This window comes from Acromyrmex echinatior, chromosome 19, assembly GCF_024713525.1.
Source record: "Acromyrmex echinatior isolate Ae372 chromosome 19, ASM2471352v2, whole genome shotgun sequence".
Lineage (NCBI taxonomy): Eukaryota > Metazoa > Arthropoda > Insecta > Hymenoptera > Formicidae > Acromyrmex > Acromyrmex echinatior.
The window spans coordinates 1,396,988-1,415,617 of NC_141870.1; the positions used below are offsets into that span (position 1 = coordinate 1,396,988).

Below are 18,630 nucleotides of genomic sequence, written 5' to 3' on the forward strand. Positions count from 1 at the left end.
ATGTGTCACTGTGCCACGATCGTACCACCCCTCTCTTCTGAGCCCTTCAGTAATGCCTGCAGCTTCGCCCGCTGCTTGATCGCGCGTGTATGGAATCCTAGATTTTGGAAACCCGAATGGTACAGCTGAATGCAGGTCGCGCGCGCGCCGGTCCTCCATCGGGGAGGAAACGCACCGGGGGAGGGTGGAGAGAGATGGTTTTTCAACATGCATTTTTCCCCTCCCTCTTTCCCGGGGTGGCTGCTGTCGTTCCTCGGTATTTCTCTACTCCGTTTTCTGAATCAAACGAGCGAATCCGTGATGCAACCTCGGATGAGTCGTGAAAATATTGTCGCTTTTGTGATGCCCGCGGCATCACTCTATCCGAGCTGCGCGACGGCACGCGTCGGGAAATAACGATCCCCAATGATAATGTTTTATCGATGACACATCGAGGAATCTCGATGGAAATTGCTTCCCGCGAATTTGCGGCAGTGGAGCGTATTAAATTAAAATTTATTAGATTTATTAGATTTAACTATATTTAAATGCAATTGAAGTGGAAAAGAGTAAAATCCGGCGCGTGTTAAAATTCGGTATGAAATCGGTACAATTTCATTCGGTCTAATTTCGTCGTCGGCGAAAGGATATCTATCCTATCCTCTTCATAAATATTCATGACACAGTTAACGATTAACACTGCCGATGGTTCCCACAAATATCATATCTGTTTAAAATTCTTCACAAGAGTCCACATTTATCTTTCCGTCGTTGTATCTTATTAAATCATTACCGTATTATTATAGATTCGATATGACGAGGTATGGATTATCGGGTCAGGTGCCAAATAACTGCAGAGACTCGCGAACGATTAAACAGTGAGATTTAATAATAAAAATAGTTTGACAGAGTAGTCAATTTAATGGAACATTTGATAACTTATTACAGAAATCGTGATTGCAAAGATCGGGGCACGAAATTACGAGTAAACACGTACAATATTAAAGGTTCCTCTCCTCGCTTTACTGTTATTCATAATAAGAATTCAAAATTGGCAGCAATGCAGTAATAATGATAATTATTACAATTAGCGTTATTCTCTAGACGCGAATTACTTACAAAACAGTTTACATCATCATATTTGTACGAACGATATTCTTCTCACTTTCTCATTCACTCTCATTCTCACACGCAACATCCACACACAAACACACGCACTCTTTCTCTCTCTCTCTCTCTCTCTTCGATTCGTAATACATTTTTCTTATCTCTCTTTGCTCTTTTATTTATTATAGGAATATTATTTAAAATCAGTCTTGTGGTTGAGATATATTAGGTGTACGGTGAGGTAGTGTCTGTTTCATAGTATACGTACAATGCCGCTTGATCTGCTGTTCGCCCTGTACATTGCGTATCGAGCGCATTCAATTAATGACATTTATTAATTATTAATTAACGACATTTATTAATTAACGACATAATTTGCGACGTTAATTGAATGCGGTATCGTTCTCGGGGATCCGTCATAGACCCGGCGGTCCGCGGGATCGCCGACGACGATCACCGTATCGAGTATCGCGAGTACAGGTACATATAACGTTACCGTAACGTTCGCGGCGAATGATCAAGCGACCACGCGCGTTTCGCGCTCTTACAGCCGTATAAAACCGATTATCATTATTATCTATTACTTCGTGAGACCGTGTTCCATTTTCACTTTTTAACCGTAGGCATAAGGTCTGAATTTGTACCGTATTTATATCGCTAAACGCGCGCGAGAATCCGCGCGGACGACCGGAGGCGAGGAAGGGAATGAGGGAGAACCGGAAGGGAACGAGAGTTTTATTGTCGCGCGCCGCGCAGTTTCCGGCGCGGTCGCGAAAGAGTTGGCACTCTTAGTCTGGGATGCGTTAATTATTTTGTGCGATATTACGGGGCGATATTAAGGGACGTCCGCACGCGCTCGGATTTCGCGCGCGCCGCGATTGGCTGTATAAAATTATATATAGATATAAATTTAATTACATATATAGAAGTATACACAATCGTACATCCTCTTATTCGAGCCACTGGAACATGGAGTACGGAGTGCGATTGGAGTCACGTCAGCTTTCGGCACAGCGACTCGACTGGATAACGGAAATAGTTCGACAAAATTCTATGAGCGTATCGTACGCTCTCTTATTTTCAAAAAAAAAAAAAAAAAGAAGAAAGACAAAAAGAGCTAAATTATGCAGCAAAATGCACGAGAACGAGATGTAAGAAGCAACGAATATTAGTTGATTAATAAATATCAGAGTTTAATTCGTTGAAGCGTAACGTTCGTGCGGGTACAAAAGAGAAAAAAATCTGTACCTGTTACGATAAAAGCGATCAATTGGTGTTCGTACGAAATCGTCTGGTGATTCCATAGAATCACTGGGTATGCCGGTGCATGTAATAAAAATTTTGAATTACGTATATTCCACTGGAGCGATTTTATGTAGAGATAAAATCGTTGTCGGTTATTATTTTATAAAGGTATAGTTGTCATCGTCGATCGATCATTAGTGATGAAATTAAACAACTGCCGTTGTAACATCACTAGTGACGGAGAGAGGGAGGGACAATTTATAAAATCATACGTAATTACGCAAGAGGCGTGAGAATTTTTTTTTATTCGCCAAAATAACTGGCGATTCTGTAGAATAACTAGACATTTTGTAGGATCACCAAATTAGATGCATTTCCATCGTAACATATTGACTAAAATTCGTATATAAAGAACAGATAATCCTTTCCGTTTTATATATATAATTTTCCCTTTCCGTTATATATATATATATATGTATATATCTATACTTTTTAAAAATATTTTTTCTAAACAGTTTAAATATCCAAATGTTTTTGTATGTCCCGATCGTCCATCTTGCTCAGTCGTATCTTTAAGATAGATTGCCTTTGTCTTCCTGTTACTCTTTGTCATAAAAATCTAGTAATATCTTATTGATAGTAAGATATTTCCTATCTTTATCCCTCATACAATTACTTGTATATTTTGTCGTACATTTCAATCACCATCCGTACAACGTACCCCTAGTTCGAGTACACGTCATATAATTAATACATTACAATTATTCGACACAAATATATATATATTTATATATATATGTGTGTGTGTATATATATATAATATGTATACATAGTTTTTGCACGTTAAGAGTAAGAGGACAACAACAATAATGATTACAGTAGGACAAGCGATAACCTTATTCATTAACCACGACGCTTAACGTGATTCGTCTCGTCAATATCTCAGATTTTCCTATGACTCAGGTCTGCTTATACAAGAAAACGAAAAAGGTAGCGGGCCGGTATCCAATCAGAGGTCCGGCAGGAACGTAAGTTTACAAACATCGTTTCGGAACTAACAACCATTAACTAGAAATCGATATCTCTCAAGGTACTCTTGCATTCAACATCGCGTAAAGCGTGCTGCGTTACACCGACCGGAAGTCGCTAACTTACATTAGTTAGAAGATTCTCTCGATCTTGGTAATGCGGGACGCGATCGAACGTCGAACATTAGGAACAAAACTAGGACGCGATATATCCGGTTCAATCGGTTCAATTGGTTCCCGATCGACAATTACAAATTCACCACCATTGCCGATTCGGAATCGACCGTCGCGCTGAATGGTCCGATTATAATTCCAGGACGCGTGAAGTATTGTCTAAATGTCTAAGCAAACTCAGCAAACGTAACTGGAGAACGTGCAGTGCTGCCATGAACGATAAATCGAAAATAACGAACGACTTACCGAGCGAATAATAACGCAAATCGATGCGCCCTAAATCGGAGCGTATTCTAAAATATTAAGCATTGACTGAAGACGGCACAATTTCGACGAGTTCAATACTTCGATAATCGCGAAAAGGAGAAGAGAATCAAAATAAGATATGCCGATCATCGCCGTTTCGCCGGCGTGAACGAGCATAGAGATCGCTTTCGTATTCCCGTGACATCCTGTATTTGAACTCGACGAAATTACGTCGCTTAACGTCGATCGCTATTCTGAAGACGCTATTCCGAGGGCGTTTCCTTCGCGTTGTGACCAAGTTAATCGTCACCTGTAATTGGACTGAGTGACGAGGGAAGGTTTTTGCTCGGAGCGCGCGCGCTCTTGACAAGACGACTCTTCCTCGGCGCCATTCGATTAATCGCGGTGCCTCTCTCGTCGCAGACCCTGAACTCGATACGTCGTCTCCCCGTCGCGGGAGTGGCGCGCGAAAACCGGTTCCTCGTCTTCGCGATTGTGTTGCGGACTGACCACAAGTAAATTCGTTAAGTGATCGTCCTGTCATGGCATCACCGCTCGTTCATCTGTCACTCCGACCTCCGGAAGAAAGAAAAGGGGAGGGGAAAAAAAAGAACAAGTCGGACGACGCTTACACTTGTGACTTCACTTCACGCACGGTCCTTTATCTTCGAGGGGTTGGGATGCCGTTCCCTTCTATGTACAATAATATACTTGGGGGTTTTCGGGGTGAGATTTGCCTTTCTTTCGGGGCACGAGATCGGAGCCCTGCTGACCTCTGTCGCCTTCTGCGTGCCTCACGCGTTGGTAGAAAAAAAGTCACGATGATATCAATGGTAACGGAATTAATAACGCATTCAGCAAAGGTGACGTTTATATTATTTCGCGAGATCCGGAGAATGTAAGCCATTGAGATTCGACTGCCTGACGGTTGTCGCTGAATCTCCAGCGACTGAGTTTTAACGAAGCAAAATTGTGTGCGTGAACTCTATCTCAGAATTACGTACTCGAGATAACGATGCGTTATTCGAACAAGCGCGTTTGTTCTGCATTTTTAAATCATTTTTAAATCGTTATTGCTTTTTAAGAGATCCGTGGAATTGTTGTCTTTCCCAGCCAAATGTCATTCCCGTCCAATAAATTGAGTACGCGAATGAATCGACGAGAAGTAATACATTATTTCTTTCTAAAACTAACTATTTACAAATGAGAAGTATAATATAAAACAAACGATATTAACACGTGATTTTTGCGAGAAAAAGAAAACTCGATCGAACGGAAAATTGTAACATTCGCTGATTACATGCACGAGACGTTCTGCGACACGTATAAGGGATAGAAAGAGAAGACTGTAACAACGCAAAGAATCGAACGAACGAGACAAAAATTTCAGCAGAGATTTAGTGCTTGTCTTAAAATAGGAAAGATATGTAACAAGGGATTTAGGAGAAAAATCGCCACGTGATGCTTGTTGCACGTTTTAGGCTCTGTACAAAGTGAAAGAAATATATTAGGGACAGAAAAAAATATTAAATATTAGAAGTAAAAAAAATCTTCAAAAAACCTAATTTTTTTATTTCTAGTATTTAATATTTATTCCTGTTTCTAATATCTCTCCTATAGCAGGAACTTATGCTTGAGAAGAAATGCCAAAAAAATGACAAGGATTGCCATGTGCCCTATCCTCTTTTTTTGTATTCCATAAAAAAACTTAGGTCAAATTCTGATAAAATGGTTGAAGAGTCTCGTTAGAGGGAATTGTATGTTAAAGATGTATGTTAAGAACGAGAATAAGAAGAATGAAATAAAAGAAAAAGAGCCGAAAAAAATAAAAATGTGAAAATGAGTTATAATTTTTACGATAAATATATTGCTGCGTTGATAGAAAAGTGATGACAAGTTAAAAATTAGCATTAGATAATGAAAGGAAATCCTTATAAAGTCTAGTCTACTATATATTTGTTGAAAGACACAATTTTTTATAGCTCATTTGCTTATATGAAGAAGTGTCACAACTCTCATAAGGAATAAAATTTACACTATACTAAGGTATACAATGTCCAAATTTTGAAAACTTATGACATAGTTTTAAAGAATACATTAGAATTGAAAGTATAACATGAAAGAAGATAAATGTATAGAAATTGCATATTCATTATCCTGATCAAAACATTATTTCAATGCAGAATTTTAAAAATGCAATATTAATGAAAAGTAGCTAATTTTGAGATGTGTCACTTTTTTAGCAATGCAGCGATATGTCTTGAAATAAAATTAAGAAAAAAGTTAATCTGTTACGCATAAAATCTCTAATATCAACATTATCTTCTTGATATTTTATGAAAACAAACTCACGTGGACGTTAATTATTATTATTTTTCAAACAAACTCTGCTTTACTTGCGATTTTGAACAGTTCCTTTAGCGATTGCACAAATAGAACATATGTTTAAAGCAGAAACATTACTGCAAAATGATGCAATTCGGGATATACCTGCGTTCGTCTTTCTTCTCTCGCAAAATGGTCGAACAAAACGGTCAAAAGATAAACGAGGGCAATTTCGACTAAGTATTCTGAGCGAATTCGTGCAAAATATATTATCTCTTTTCTTATACTTTCTTTCTCTATCCTTTCTGTTTTTTATCTTTCTATGCGATATAGGAGAATGATTTGTATCTCAAAGTTATATACAGCGTTTATATACATCGTAGGAAGAGAAGTAACGGAACTGGAACACATTTTCAATTTTAAAAATATGATACGGTCCATAATGAACAATGTATCTCTAGGTGGCCTTGTAACTGGTCTACATGAAGAATTATCTCACATAAATCAGATCCGTATTCAGAGAATCGAGTGGAGGTGCGAGGGAAGGAAGCCTGAGATGAGAAAAGGTTCGGCTGCAAAAATTTTTCGTCGACAAAAATGTCATCGCGAAACTGGTTCGTACGAACGACGTACAAGCGGCCCTGTTGAAAGAAAAAAAAAAACTCTGCTTACAAAAAATGCTTAGATCTCTTTGAAAGGATTTATTACGAGACCGGGTGCGCGTGTCCGAAGGATCTGAAGGCGGAAATCGGAGAAGCAGAGATCTCGATTATGCGTACATCATTCTCTGCGATCAAGGCGAAACTAGAAGAGGTAATGGAAATGGAGATCGGTTTGAATTTTAAATCAAGCCGCTTGACGATTACGATTTTCCAGTTTGCTGAACCGCCACAGACGCGAGTGATGACACTCGCTACTTTATTTTATAAAACAATGATCGTATTTGCTGATTATTAATTCGAGAGCATTGACTGCGTTTAGCAGAAAAAGTAGTTTTCTAACTGTTGAAAGATTCTTTAGTACAATTGGTTCTTGCTCTTAGATTTAAATGTTTCTCACTAAATCTAAATGTATATTGTATAAACCAATTGTATTTATTTTACAACAATTGTAAAGTAGCTTTTTATGCTAAATGCAGTCAATGAACGTCGTTTGATTTTGACGATTCAAACAATCGCCTGTCAACGTAAAAATAAAGGATGTCACGCACTTTAAAATCGTTTCTCGCAAATACATGGAACGTCTCGGACACGCGAATGTCAAATCGTTTCGACTAATTGAAAGATCCAACCGCGTTCGATCGAGATAGCAAAGGCCAATAATCTCCGGATAATCACGAAGGGCGAGGAAAAAAATGTAACAACGAGTGATGTAGTATAAACCATAGATACCGTGAAACTCACGACGGCGACAGTGTACTGATGGACTGTCGTCACTCTTCCCCCGCTATTTTTTACTGTCAGAGGAACTTGTATACCAGTATATCCAATCCGAACAGCTATATTCTCTCCTCTCGTTAACGCAACGGCGCGTACCACTCACGAGGACACACATGCCCTTCTTCCGAAACTATGTACACGACAAAGACTTCGCGGAACGCGCTTCTTCGCGAGCGCTTCGAGCGTGATCGTCCCTTCCGTAACCCATAATCAAGATCTATTACGCGAGACAATGAAGCCTTATACAAGAGAATACCGCGTAAATAACTCTTATTATATTGCCCGATGATGTCAAGGATGGCACAGTAAGAGCATTGTTCACGCAGTTTTCTTTACGTACCGGCGAGACTTTACTAGGAGCTGTCATCCTCTTCCGGATTAGTCTCGCTGACGTCGGCGTTCAGCGACGAATTATCGCTGCCCCCAGAGTGCGATCCCCGCGAGGATGACTTGTTCATCGATAAGTCCTCAGGTTCCGTTTGCATTGGCAAAACACCTGGGGGAGGATTCAGCGCCATCGAGGCCGGGTATACAGGGCCGTTTCGCTCGGGGTTAATTCGAAGATGGCGAGATAATCTGTTGATCGGTGTGATGTATCTGTTGAGCGGTTCTTCTTCCGGCGCCTGCTCTGCGACAATGTCAACATCAGCGTCAACATCGACGTATTCCTCCGAGTCGAGCTCGTCACTGTTTAATGACGGGGGTGACTCGGCCTCCGGTGGCGACTCTTGCACCGCGCCATTACTGCACCTGTGCTGCTGCAAATGGTGCCGCCTTCTGAAACGCATTTGACATATCTCGCACTCGAACGGCTTCTCGTTGTTGTGTATCAGCATATGCGCCTTCAGCTGATTCGAGTCGCTGAACCTGGACGTGCACATGTCGCAAGCGTACGGACGCTCGCCCGTGTGTACACGTAGGTGACGGCGGAGATTCGCTACCTGGACGAACTTTCGTTCGCAAAATTTGCATTTATAAGGTTTTTCGCCCGTATGAAGCCGCATGTGCGTCTTCAGGTGATGGTCCCGGGTAAATCTGCAAAGTCAAAGATCAAGGATTATTGGCTGAACTCGCGACTTTAATGAACGAACTGAAAGATGCCAGAATCGTGCACTGAGAGAAAAGTGTTTGGTATTTGTGACTATAATTGCATAGTAAAATAATTATAATTAGGAGCTCTAGTTATTAATCTATAATGTTATATATTAACAATAATTATATATTTATAGTTCCATACATACCAAACTAGGGACGAGTAAATTAGCCATTATTCGATTTACGAATATGCGGTAAATTTATCTACCTAATGATAATGAGTTTCAAAATTATATTATTATATGCGATTCAAATTAAGTATAAAAATTACTGAGAGGTTCTCCAATCTTTTTAACCCTCAATTATGTAAAATACTTCGTTATAGGATTCGTTAATGAAGTTTATATTAATGGCCTCCTAATTAAATTAATTTTAATCTTTGATTCTTTGGCACAATAGTAGCTATACAATTTTGTATGCAATACGAATATTACTAGCATTAGATATAGTAATAATTATAAAAATGTAACTCCTAACTTAATCATAATTACTTTATCATGCAGTTAGAAATATCAATCACTTTTCTTTTAACATCTTTCTTTTACATAAAACATCGTTTGTTTAAATCGATGTTACGTGATAATGATGATTTTCGCGAAGATTTTGTCTGTCGTGACTTGGAGAAATCATGAGAAAAGACATCGTGCGATCGATAGCGGAGACTCACCTTTTCTGACATTCCTGGCATTGGAAAGGTTTTTCGCCCGTATGCGTGCGTTCGTGATTCTGGAGCACATGCTTGTACCCGAAAGATCTCTGGCATACTCCACAAGTGAAGACTTTATCTTTGCCATCCTTCGTCGTCTCAGGACTGACGGAAGGACTGACCGGATCCGCACCTTCTGCCGCAGCCTCCACTTTCAATTTAGTGGGTTTCCTTTTCGCGGCGCGACCCCTCCTGACGATTCTATCGTCATCGTTCATATTGTTGTTGTCACTGTTATCATTATTGTTATTATTGTTGTTGTTATTGTTATTGTTATTGCGTCGAGACGAGGTCTTCATATTGGGGGCCGGCGATACTTCTGACGGTGGGCGAAGAGAGGAAGGCGGCGAGGATGCGATTCGTGGTATCCAACTCCCGAAGAGATCCTGCGGAGACGCATAGAGCGACGGAGCGGCAATGCTCGCGTTTAATACAGGAAATCTCGTGGCTGTTAGCAGAGCCATGCTCATCCTTTGATTAGCAACGAACAGCTGCTCCTGGGTCAGTGGTAATGTTGCTGTCGGGTCGAACATAGAAAACATCCTCTGCGACGCGCTGTCAAGTTGAGTGCTCTTCTCAGGATCTTGCATCATGCCCAGGTACCGACTGATCAGGAATCCTGGACTTAATGGAGAGACATATACATGCATATATAGGTATATACGTTTGTGGCGAAACATACGTTAATTTATGAAAATACAATTACACATAACATTTTAATGCTTAATACGTAAAATGATTATACGAAAAAAAATTTTTATACGATAAAGATTATTTTTCTAAAGTATCTAAAAATTTGGTTAGATACCGATCTAAGAATAATTTTGTTGAACCATCAAAATAATCACGTAGGAATTATGATGAGTAATGTTACTTAACGTTGCAAGCATGACGAGTAATGTTGCAAAAAGTTTTGAACGACGAAGTTTCTACAACCAACTTTTGAGCATTCTGTATAATTACTTTGATGATCCAACAAAATTATTTTCTATATCTATCTAAATTTTTAAATCACTTCAGCAAAATCATCCTTTTCGTGTACTAAAACATATTTTGTTATTCGCATCTTAAGTATGGAGTAAAATGTAAATGTATTATAAATATCAAAAATATCCGTCGGCAGCTCGTAATATTGTCGAAATAATTCAGTGAGATTAGCATAAACGAGAGAATAAATAAATCGCATGATTGCACGTATGTGCACGTATGTGATCTGTGAATCCAAAGACTTCTCCTCACGTTCCCTCCCCCACTTTCTCACTTTTTCTCTCTTTCTCTCTCTCAGATGTTTCCCACGCTCTTTCTTCTCTTTCTTCCTGTTCCTCTCTCTTCCCTACCACTCTCAACTTGCCCTCCCACATATGTCGCTCGCACGTGAGGTGAGGTTACTGGATCCTCCTCCATTCACTCGCACTCCTGACTACGCGAGAGTTCATTCATAAAGCTCCGGCTATCCACCTACGCGTCTACGACGTACCGCCTCTTCGATTCCGGGGCCAACGACTTTATCGGTATGCAAATACACGCTTATCAGAATGGCGAAATCGAAAGGGATATCCGTCAATAAAGCTATGAGTTTGCATGATCACAATTTCCAATAGTCAAATTTAGATAATTGAGGCTTCTTTTCACTCACCTGCCCTATTATCTCAGATTGTGACATCAGAAGCGAGAAAGCACACAATAAAAATTCTTGCAAATTATATTTAGATATGTATGCATAGGAATAATACGGACTAAGTTATGAAATAAAGATTTAGATCTTGTGAAAAGTAATATCTTAAGAAAATTGTGAAAAGATGCAGCTAAGGAAGGAGAAGAGGAGGATATGGAATAAGAATGCAGGACAATTATAAAAAATGTAGGGTAAACTCTGGTAAAAAATCGCCATAGTTGTTTCAAATGTAAAAAACATACTTTTTTAAAATTATTTTTTAATAGCGCGTTTGGTATATCACTTCATTGAAAATGATATACCAAAGTAATATTATCGAAATTAGAAAGAAAACTTCAAAAATTTAATATTATCAAAATATTATTGCATTTAAAATATATGCATTGGCCATCTTATCTGATTTTTAGGCAAAAGATGGTCATGGTATTACGGAACATTAGCTATGTATGTTTTATGTTAAAGATGTATGTAACATTTTATAAAATAATAAGGATTTGCGGGTTATTGTGTCATGATTCATTGGCTAATGCCAACGTAATTTATGCCTAAATTGTAAACAGAATCTAAAACTCGTAATACATTCCTGTAAGATTTGTAAGAATTTTGAAGTGCTTATATCGTTATATGATATTTTTACAGACAGCTTCTTACTAACTATAAAATTTACAAGAAATCATAGATATTTATAAATAATTGTATGTCTTATGATACATAAAATTAGAAAATTAGAATAGTAATAATAAGTTCTTACAAGTTTTACGATTAATACGAGTCTTACGATTCTGCTTAGAATTGATCCATTAGTTTTGAATTATAAATATATAGGATGGAACAGTAACTTTGTCTACTTAGAATATTTCCGCTATTTTTAAAGATATAAAATAATTTATTTACTGAAGTTAACATTAAGAGGAATATAATACGCTACTAATGATTTTTCTATAAGTGGAGGCGTTTCGAAGATTTCACCATTTTTAAAATGAAATTATAATTTTTTTATGTAATATTTTTATGTAATTCCTCTATATAAAAAAGGTAGATAGAAATTAAAAAATTATTAATAGTAATGTACGAGATATTTAACATTTTATGTTAAAATGTACCACAATAAAGTATAAAACATCTTGTAAACAGTATTGGTTTTTTTATACTTTTACATGGAGAATAATTAGAAGAATCATACTACGTAAAAAAATCATATAATTCCATTTAAAAAATAGAGATCATAGAAAAACTATTAGTAGCATATTGTACTCCTCTTGATGCTATGCAACTTCAGTATATAAATTATTTCATATCTCTAAAAATAGCGAAGACATTCTAGATGAATAAAGTTACTGTTCCACCCTGTATAATGATGTTGCATAGTAACATAAAAATTATAATTTTTTAAATTAAAGAAACCAAACAAATTTCTATAATTTTTTAAAGATACAGTGTGTATATGTTACTTGATTGTGAGCCATCTTTCCTGAACTAGGACGGAAAGTATTTATAAATAAATAGCAAAAATGAAAATACAAACTATAGGTCACATTAGATTTACGTATCTTTATTATGTATAACGTTGATTACGGCAGCTTAACTGTAATTTATTCGACGTTAGTAGTTTTTTTTAATGGACATATGCAAAACTTTGCATGCAGTCGAAAGAAAAAAATATCGCAATTTGTTATGCATAATTAATTTCTCTCTAGATAAATGATTATTTATTAATTAACAAATCAAAATGAGATTTTGGATATGTTTTTTACAATTCGCGGCTTTATCGATTGTAAGTATTGTTTTGTTGAAATATATTTTCTTAAAAATATATTTTGCAAAAATTTTTATTTTGCATTTTCTCGCTTTTGATGCATAATCTGAGATGATGATGAACAAGAGTCTTAAATAAAAAAATTGAATTATTTATTTAAATATTATGATAATTTACTAACAAAAAAACTATATAATGAGACTATATTTTTTGAAATAATATGTATATAATAATATAAGGGATATAAGGGACGTAAATTTATATCTCTAGAATAGCAACCTCGGATGTCTTTTGTTCTTTGATAAATGTGCGATTAGTTCACAATCGAGCGAATACTGGCACATTGGTTGTTGCAAATCCTTTTTTGAAAATCGGAACCTAAAAGGTTGCTGCTTCTATAGGAATTCTGTATGAATCGACGTCATACATTATATTTAGAGGTTTCTCTTATACAATCCAAAGGGGTATTTAACAGAATGCGAATTCAAAGGACACTTCGACGAGCATTCAGGCAATTGGCAAAAAAGAATGTTTCCAAAGAATGTTTTTTGCGCTTTTTTAACGCAACGAGACAGAATCGCATAAGGAAACAATAATTAATGATGATCCACGTTCAATTATTACAGGCTAATTAATTATAGATTATTTATAGAAAGTAGCGTCGTTGAATCAATAAGAATTCAGTCTCTTATTCCCCTCTTCTTTCTTCCCACTACCCTAAAATTCTCTTAACGGCGACCGGGATCCTTACAGCCTACAATCGCCGTTCCTTGGCAACGCGACGTCAGGAGTACCACCCCCGCTTACGTCTACTCCCTAATTGGTCGCAACCCTTGTAGTTTTATCGCGAATACTTTCTCTTGGAGATACTAATACAGGCTAAATCTTAAATTAAGTTCTATGTCTGTATTTATTCGTTTCGATCCTCGCTTTGGATCTTCTTCAGTGTATTACTGATAAATTTTAGATTAATTTAATACAAGATGAATAAGTCAGAAAGTTACATAAGTATTATTAATATTACTAAAAGAATAAATACAAAAAAATAATATTGACATACTTTGTAAACAAACCGTGGAAGCATGTTATTTTGTTTAATAAAATTATAACATTTACGTTAAACACGTTATTTTTATGTTATTTATTCACTTACTCATAAATTGTGCCATTTTGTCACTAAGAAAACGTTGCATTTGACGTTGGTTGACTTGCATTATTATATTTATATATAATAATACATTATTTAAAGATTTTATGTTTAACGTTTCTATGTTTGTTTCAAAATGATACATAATCTATCAATAAGTGAACAAGTGACATAAAAATAATATGTTAAAAACATAAATTCTATGATAAATAAATAAAATACATGCTAATTTAATATATAAACGTTTATTTTATTTAAAAAAAAATATACTTTCAGAGTTTGTTTACAAACTATGCTAGCATTATCTTTTTTGTGATTATTTTTTTACTTAATATCTATGTTGTTTTCCAACATCTTATGTTAAACACAAAAATTTTAATGGAATCGTTTGGAACATGTAAAATGTGTTATATTTGACAAATCTTTCAACAGTATATAACAATTGGAATTTTAACTTTGGCACTAACAGTTTAGGTATTCTACCAAATACTGAGACGTTTGTTTAATTATCACTTGGACTTTTTTCTATTATTATCTTTGATTATTTTTTCGCGATATAAACATTTACTAAGTATGAAGTTCAACAATTTATTGATTTATTGTATTGCGATATGATTAATTTGTGAATTGTCAGTGATACATTCTGTGAGATTCACAAAGTGGGGTCGAAACATTTGATAGAATTATTAATATAACAATTTTTTATACATGGTCACCTGAGATCGATTCGTATTGACTTTAATCATTTGATTTAGATTTATTTCTTTGGAATCTGTATATTTTTATATTATATATATTTATTCGACTGGAGAGATGAAATACAAGCAATTTTCGCGACTAACAAAATTCCACGAAATATCTAAGCGAAATATTTGCTACTCGTAAAAGTGATGAAAAGTAAAATATGCCAAGTTGTCGATTTTTCAAATACAAAAATTACAATGTATCGACAAAATTTATATTAGCTGTTTTTTTTCTTATTATCGGCCTTGCAATCTTTTTATAGAATTTTCTATTGTCTATTTTGTCATAGCTTTATGGTTGATCTTTTTCGCACAGCCTTGACTAGTTAAAAATTTGGAAATTTGTGTTCCTGTATGCCGATGCATGTTATATATTACAGTTTTCTAAGTTAACGTATCTTTTTCTGAGCAATATTGTTTTCAGATGCGGTAAAAATCGTAAAAATTTCTCGGCTTAAATCATGAAACGTAATAATCATAAAGGTTTTTTTCGATGCTTATACATATTTCTAATCTTCATATGTCTAAAAATATAATGTATTGTTTTGGGTGACTAACGATTTTTAATCCTACAATAAGTTTCTTTTCTACACCAGAATTTTCCTTCTACTTTTACCAAATATATGCCTACTTCATCACTTACACGGAAAGAATGATTTTGCTAAAGTCTAAAAATTTAGCTAGATACGTATCTGCGTGACAATAATTTTGTTAAATAATTAGTAAAATAATTAGAACTCTCTGAGCTGATTGCTATAATGTCAAAACTTTTTATGACTATAATGCTCATTATTACATAATTGAGAATCCTACATAATGTATAATTGAGAATTATTAATAATATTTTCATAATCCAAGAAAATTATTTTCAATCTAGCTAAATTTTTAATATTTCAGCAAAATTGTTCTTTTCAAGTACACACAGAAAAATACTGTACGCAAATAATGATTCGTTTTAGATATTTTAAATGATTATCTACAACTTTATCATAAGTTCGTCACGAACATCAAATTTATTCAAAATATATTCTGAATCCTAGTTAGTTTAGCACTTCAATGAAAATCATTAAATTACAAGAAATTCGACTTGTTTATTATATCGTTTCTTTGATTAATTTTATAATTTTCAAAAAAAAGATTCTTGTTTTGAGTATATAATAATGTTGGGTACATAATTCTTTTTTAAATTATAATAATTTCTAATATTTCGAAAATAATAATTTTCTTAGCAATTTCTAATTATTTCGAAAATAATATTTTTCTGTGTGTATACAAAACGTGCGTGCATTAGCTATAAAAAAAAAATAGATCTCAAGTATAATTATCAGAATTCGAATACCACCGTAAGATCTGACGATTTAAATACCTAACCAGGAAGGTCGAACCTCACCAGTTTAAGAAGAGCGCGATTATGGAGACACAAGGGGTCGTTACGAGAAAAGGAGAAGCGTGCCGGGCATTCCGAAGCAATAGCAGTGATTATTTTTAGACGCCGCGCGTCGCGTCGCGTCGCGACGCGTTGCGTCGCGCCGCTTCGCAAGTCATTAGCGATACGGATTTCATTTTTCCAACAATCTCTTTACCTCTCCTTTCGCGTCGGACGATTTAGCTTAGTTTCTCCGGGGCATATCGATGTTTACGATGTGTCACAACGTACGTGCGTCGTATCGTCGTAGATGCTTTTAGATTCTGGCGGTATGCCAAGAAGTCGCACGACTCTTAAGAAACTACAAAATTGTTCTCTCTCTTCTCGTTTTCTATTCCTCCCCCTTCTCTCTTTCTCTCTCTCTTTCTCTCTCTATCTGTTTGTTTCTATATATATTAAAGCGCCGACGCACCACCTACATTTTCACTTTCATTCGAGGCCAACATCCGGCAGATTGTTGAATGCGAATAAAAAAAGAAAAATAGCAAACAATGCGTGATCGATGTAACAGCATTTTAACTCTATGTTACAACATTTTTATTGTCAAATTTCGCCAGAAAGAGTTTTCGCTGGAAGTCATTTAAAAACCCGTTTGTGCAAAGAAATAGGCAATATTAAAAGCCAAAAACGGAGTAAGAGTAATATATCTTTTTAAAAGAAGAGAAACTAACGTTCCGTTAAAAACAGAGAAGGATAAAATTTCTAAATGGCAAGCAAATAACGATAAATTTATTGCAATTTTCCAACAGAAGGGTATATTTTTGGTTTGTGCAAAGAAATAGACAATATTAAAAGTCAAAAACGAAGTCCGTAAAAGTAATAATGATGAACAATAATTCTTCTTGGTAAAAGAAGAGAAATCAAATAACATTAAATAACGTATTGTTGGAAATAGAAAAGAGTAAAATTTCTAAATGCCAAAAGCAGCAAATTTCTAAATGCCAAAAATAGCAAATTTATTGCAATTTCTCAACGGAAGGGTACATTTTAGGTTTCTTTTCTGAGACTAAAGGGATACATGCAATTTTCATGGTTTACCCAAAACTGAGTATTCTATTTATGCAATTCTATGCTGACAAAGAAAAAGAAAGGATACCTTTGTAAATCTGCACTTCGCGCATACAAGACAGTGCCATGCTACGGTAGTCCATACGGTTGTTTCCAGTTGTTTCTCACTTTGACATTTCGCCCGGTCCTCTTCTGGAGCACAACGTGATCATCACTCGCGGCGAGATGCAGAAACGGAGGCGCGCTGCCGCGACGCGAAACTGCACCAATGGCTGCGTGATTAAAAAACGAACGTCACCGTCAGTCGTTCTCGTTTGTTTCCCCGTGGTAGGATGCACCCGAGAGAAATTTGATAAAAATCAGCACAAGTGAACATCCGACATACCCCGGTACGTTGATCACGAGTGAGGTATCCGACGTACTGTTCAAGTATATCACGAGGATATCGCGTTCTCAGTTGATTACTACTCTAAAATATAACTGGACGAACGAGCAAAAATCGTGCTACGATCATACGGACGACCGATAACTATTAACGAACGATGTAAACCTCGGGCTGACCTAACCCAATACTAAGTGACAACCGAGTCGCTCGCTGGTAGTCAAACATCCCCCACCCCTGCTGCCGCCCCACTCGAGCCGCTCATGTTCCCCACCAGGCGTCAACGGTGCGCTACCCTCTCGGCCTCTCGAATCGCAACCCCGGATGCGCGAGTTGCTGGGACGTGGTGCGGGTTAGTCTGTGCGCGGAAGATGGAGTACGAGGAGGGAGAGAAAAGGCAAGAAATAGGTATTCAAGGGGGAGAGAGAGAAAGAGAGAGAGAGAGAGAGAGAGAAAGAGATAAAATGAGAATAGAAGAGAAAGACAGAGCGGGATGACAGTGCGAGGGGATGATCGCACGAGAAGATAGTTGGAAAGAGAAGACCAGAGGGTGAAAGAGATGTTATTGCGTAGAAAGAGCAAACGCGAGAGGAAGGACAGGGGGTAGGGAGAGACAGGGTGAACCTGCGACCGTGATCTTTAAGGGTAGGGGTTGGCGCGTGTGGAGAGTGCGTTTTTTCCCTAAGGAGGTGAAGGAGAAGGTGGGAGATCACCCAGTCTCAGGGAGAAGGAGGGTGAAAGGGGAATAAATGGGAGAGATTGTGCGGTGTGTTTCGTATGATTCGAAAGTTGGACAAAGGGTCGATCGCGGCTTCTTCTTAAAATCGCGAAATTGCGCAGTAAGGTCGAGAAAGGAAATTATGGAATTCGGAGAAAATGTTTTGTACTCTATGATCTCTCCACAATTAGCGTTGTTCACTTCGATTGCGTCTTCGAGAGGACTACTTTTCATTCCGCAATGCACGCGTATACATTTGTTATTTAATGCCTGCTGAATATACCTCTTGCTTTGGCGATATTGACAGTTCCTCGTATGCATACTGGCGAGCTTTTTGCAAAAGTTCACCGCGGTTGTCAATATTTCAAAAGCGATCGATATAAATTGCGCGACGATTCGTCGCGTTCAGAAAGTCTTCGAGGTTGCGCGAA

The 18,630-nt window shown here is 36.7% G+C and overlaps 1 protein-coding gene across 2 annotated transcripts; it reads right to left on the reverse strand.

Moving 5' to 3' along the window:
- Nucleotides 1-845: 845 nt before the first annotated feature.
- Nucleotides 846-17,691, reverse strand: Kr (krueppel). 2 transcript variants are annotated; one of them, XM_011058365.2, is made up of 3 exons: nt 17,188-17,691; nt 9,306-9,963; nt 846-8,578 (listed from the first exon to the last, which is right to left on the reverse strand). In XM_011058365.2, the coding sequence occupies exons 1-3, from the start codon at nt 17,240-17,242 to the stop codon at nt 7,897-7,899; spliced, it is 1,395 nt and encodes a 464-aa protein (XP_011056667.1). In that variant the 5' UTR covers nt 17,243-17,691; the 3' UTR covers nt 846-7,896. The 2 variants fall into 2 exon arrangements, with proteins under 2 accessions (XP_011056667.1, XP_011056668.1); XM_011058366.2 differs by having other exon boundaries at nt 9,306-9,968; nt 17,188-17,689.
- Nucleotides 17,692-18,630: the final 939 nt, after the last annotated feature.

Coding starts and splice junctions, on each gene's coding strand:
- Kr (XM_011058365.2), bottom strand. CDS start 17,242: ATGGACTACCGTAGCATGGCACTGTCTTGTATGCGCGAAGTGCAGATT. Junction 9,964..17,187: donor CGAAGTGCAGATTTACAAAG/GTATCCTTTCTT, acceptor CATTAAGTCCAG/GATTCCTGATCAGTCGGTAC. Junction 8,579..9,305: donor TGCCAGGAATGTCAGAAAAG/GTGAGTCTCCGC, acceptor TTGACTTTGCAG/ATTTACCCGGGACCATCACC.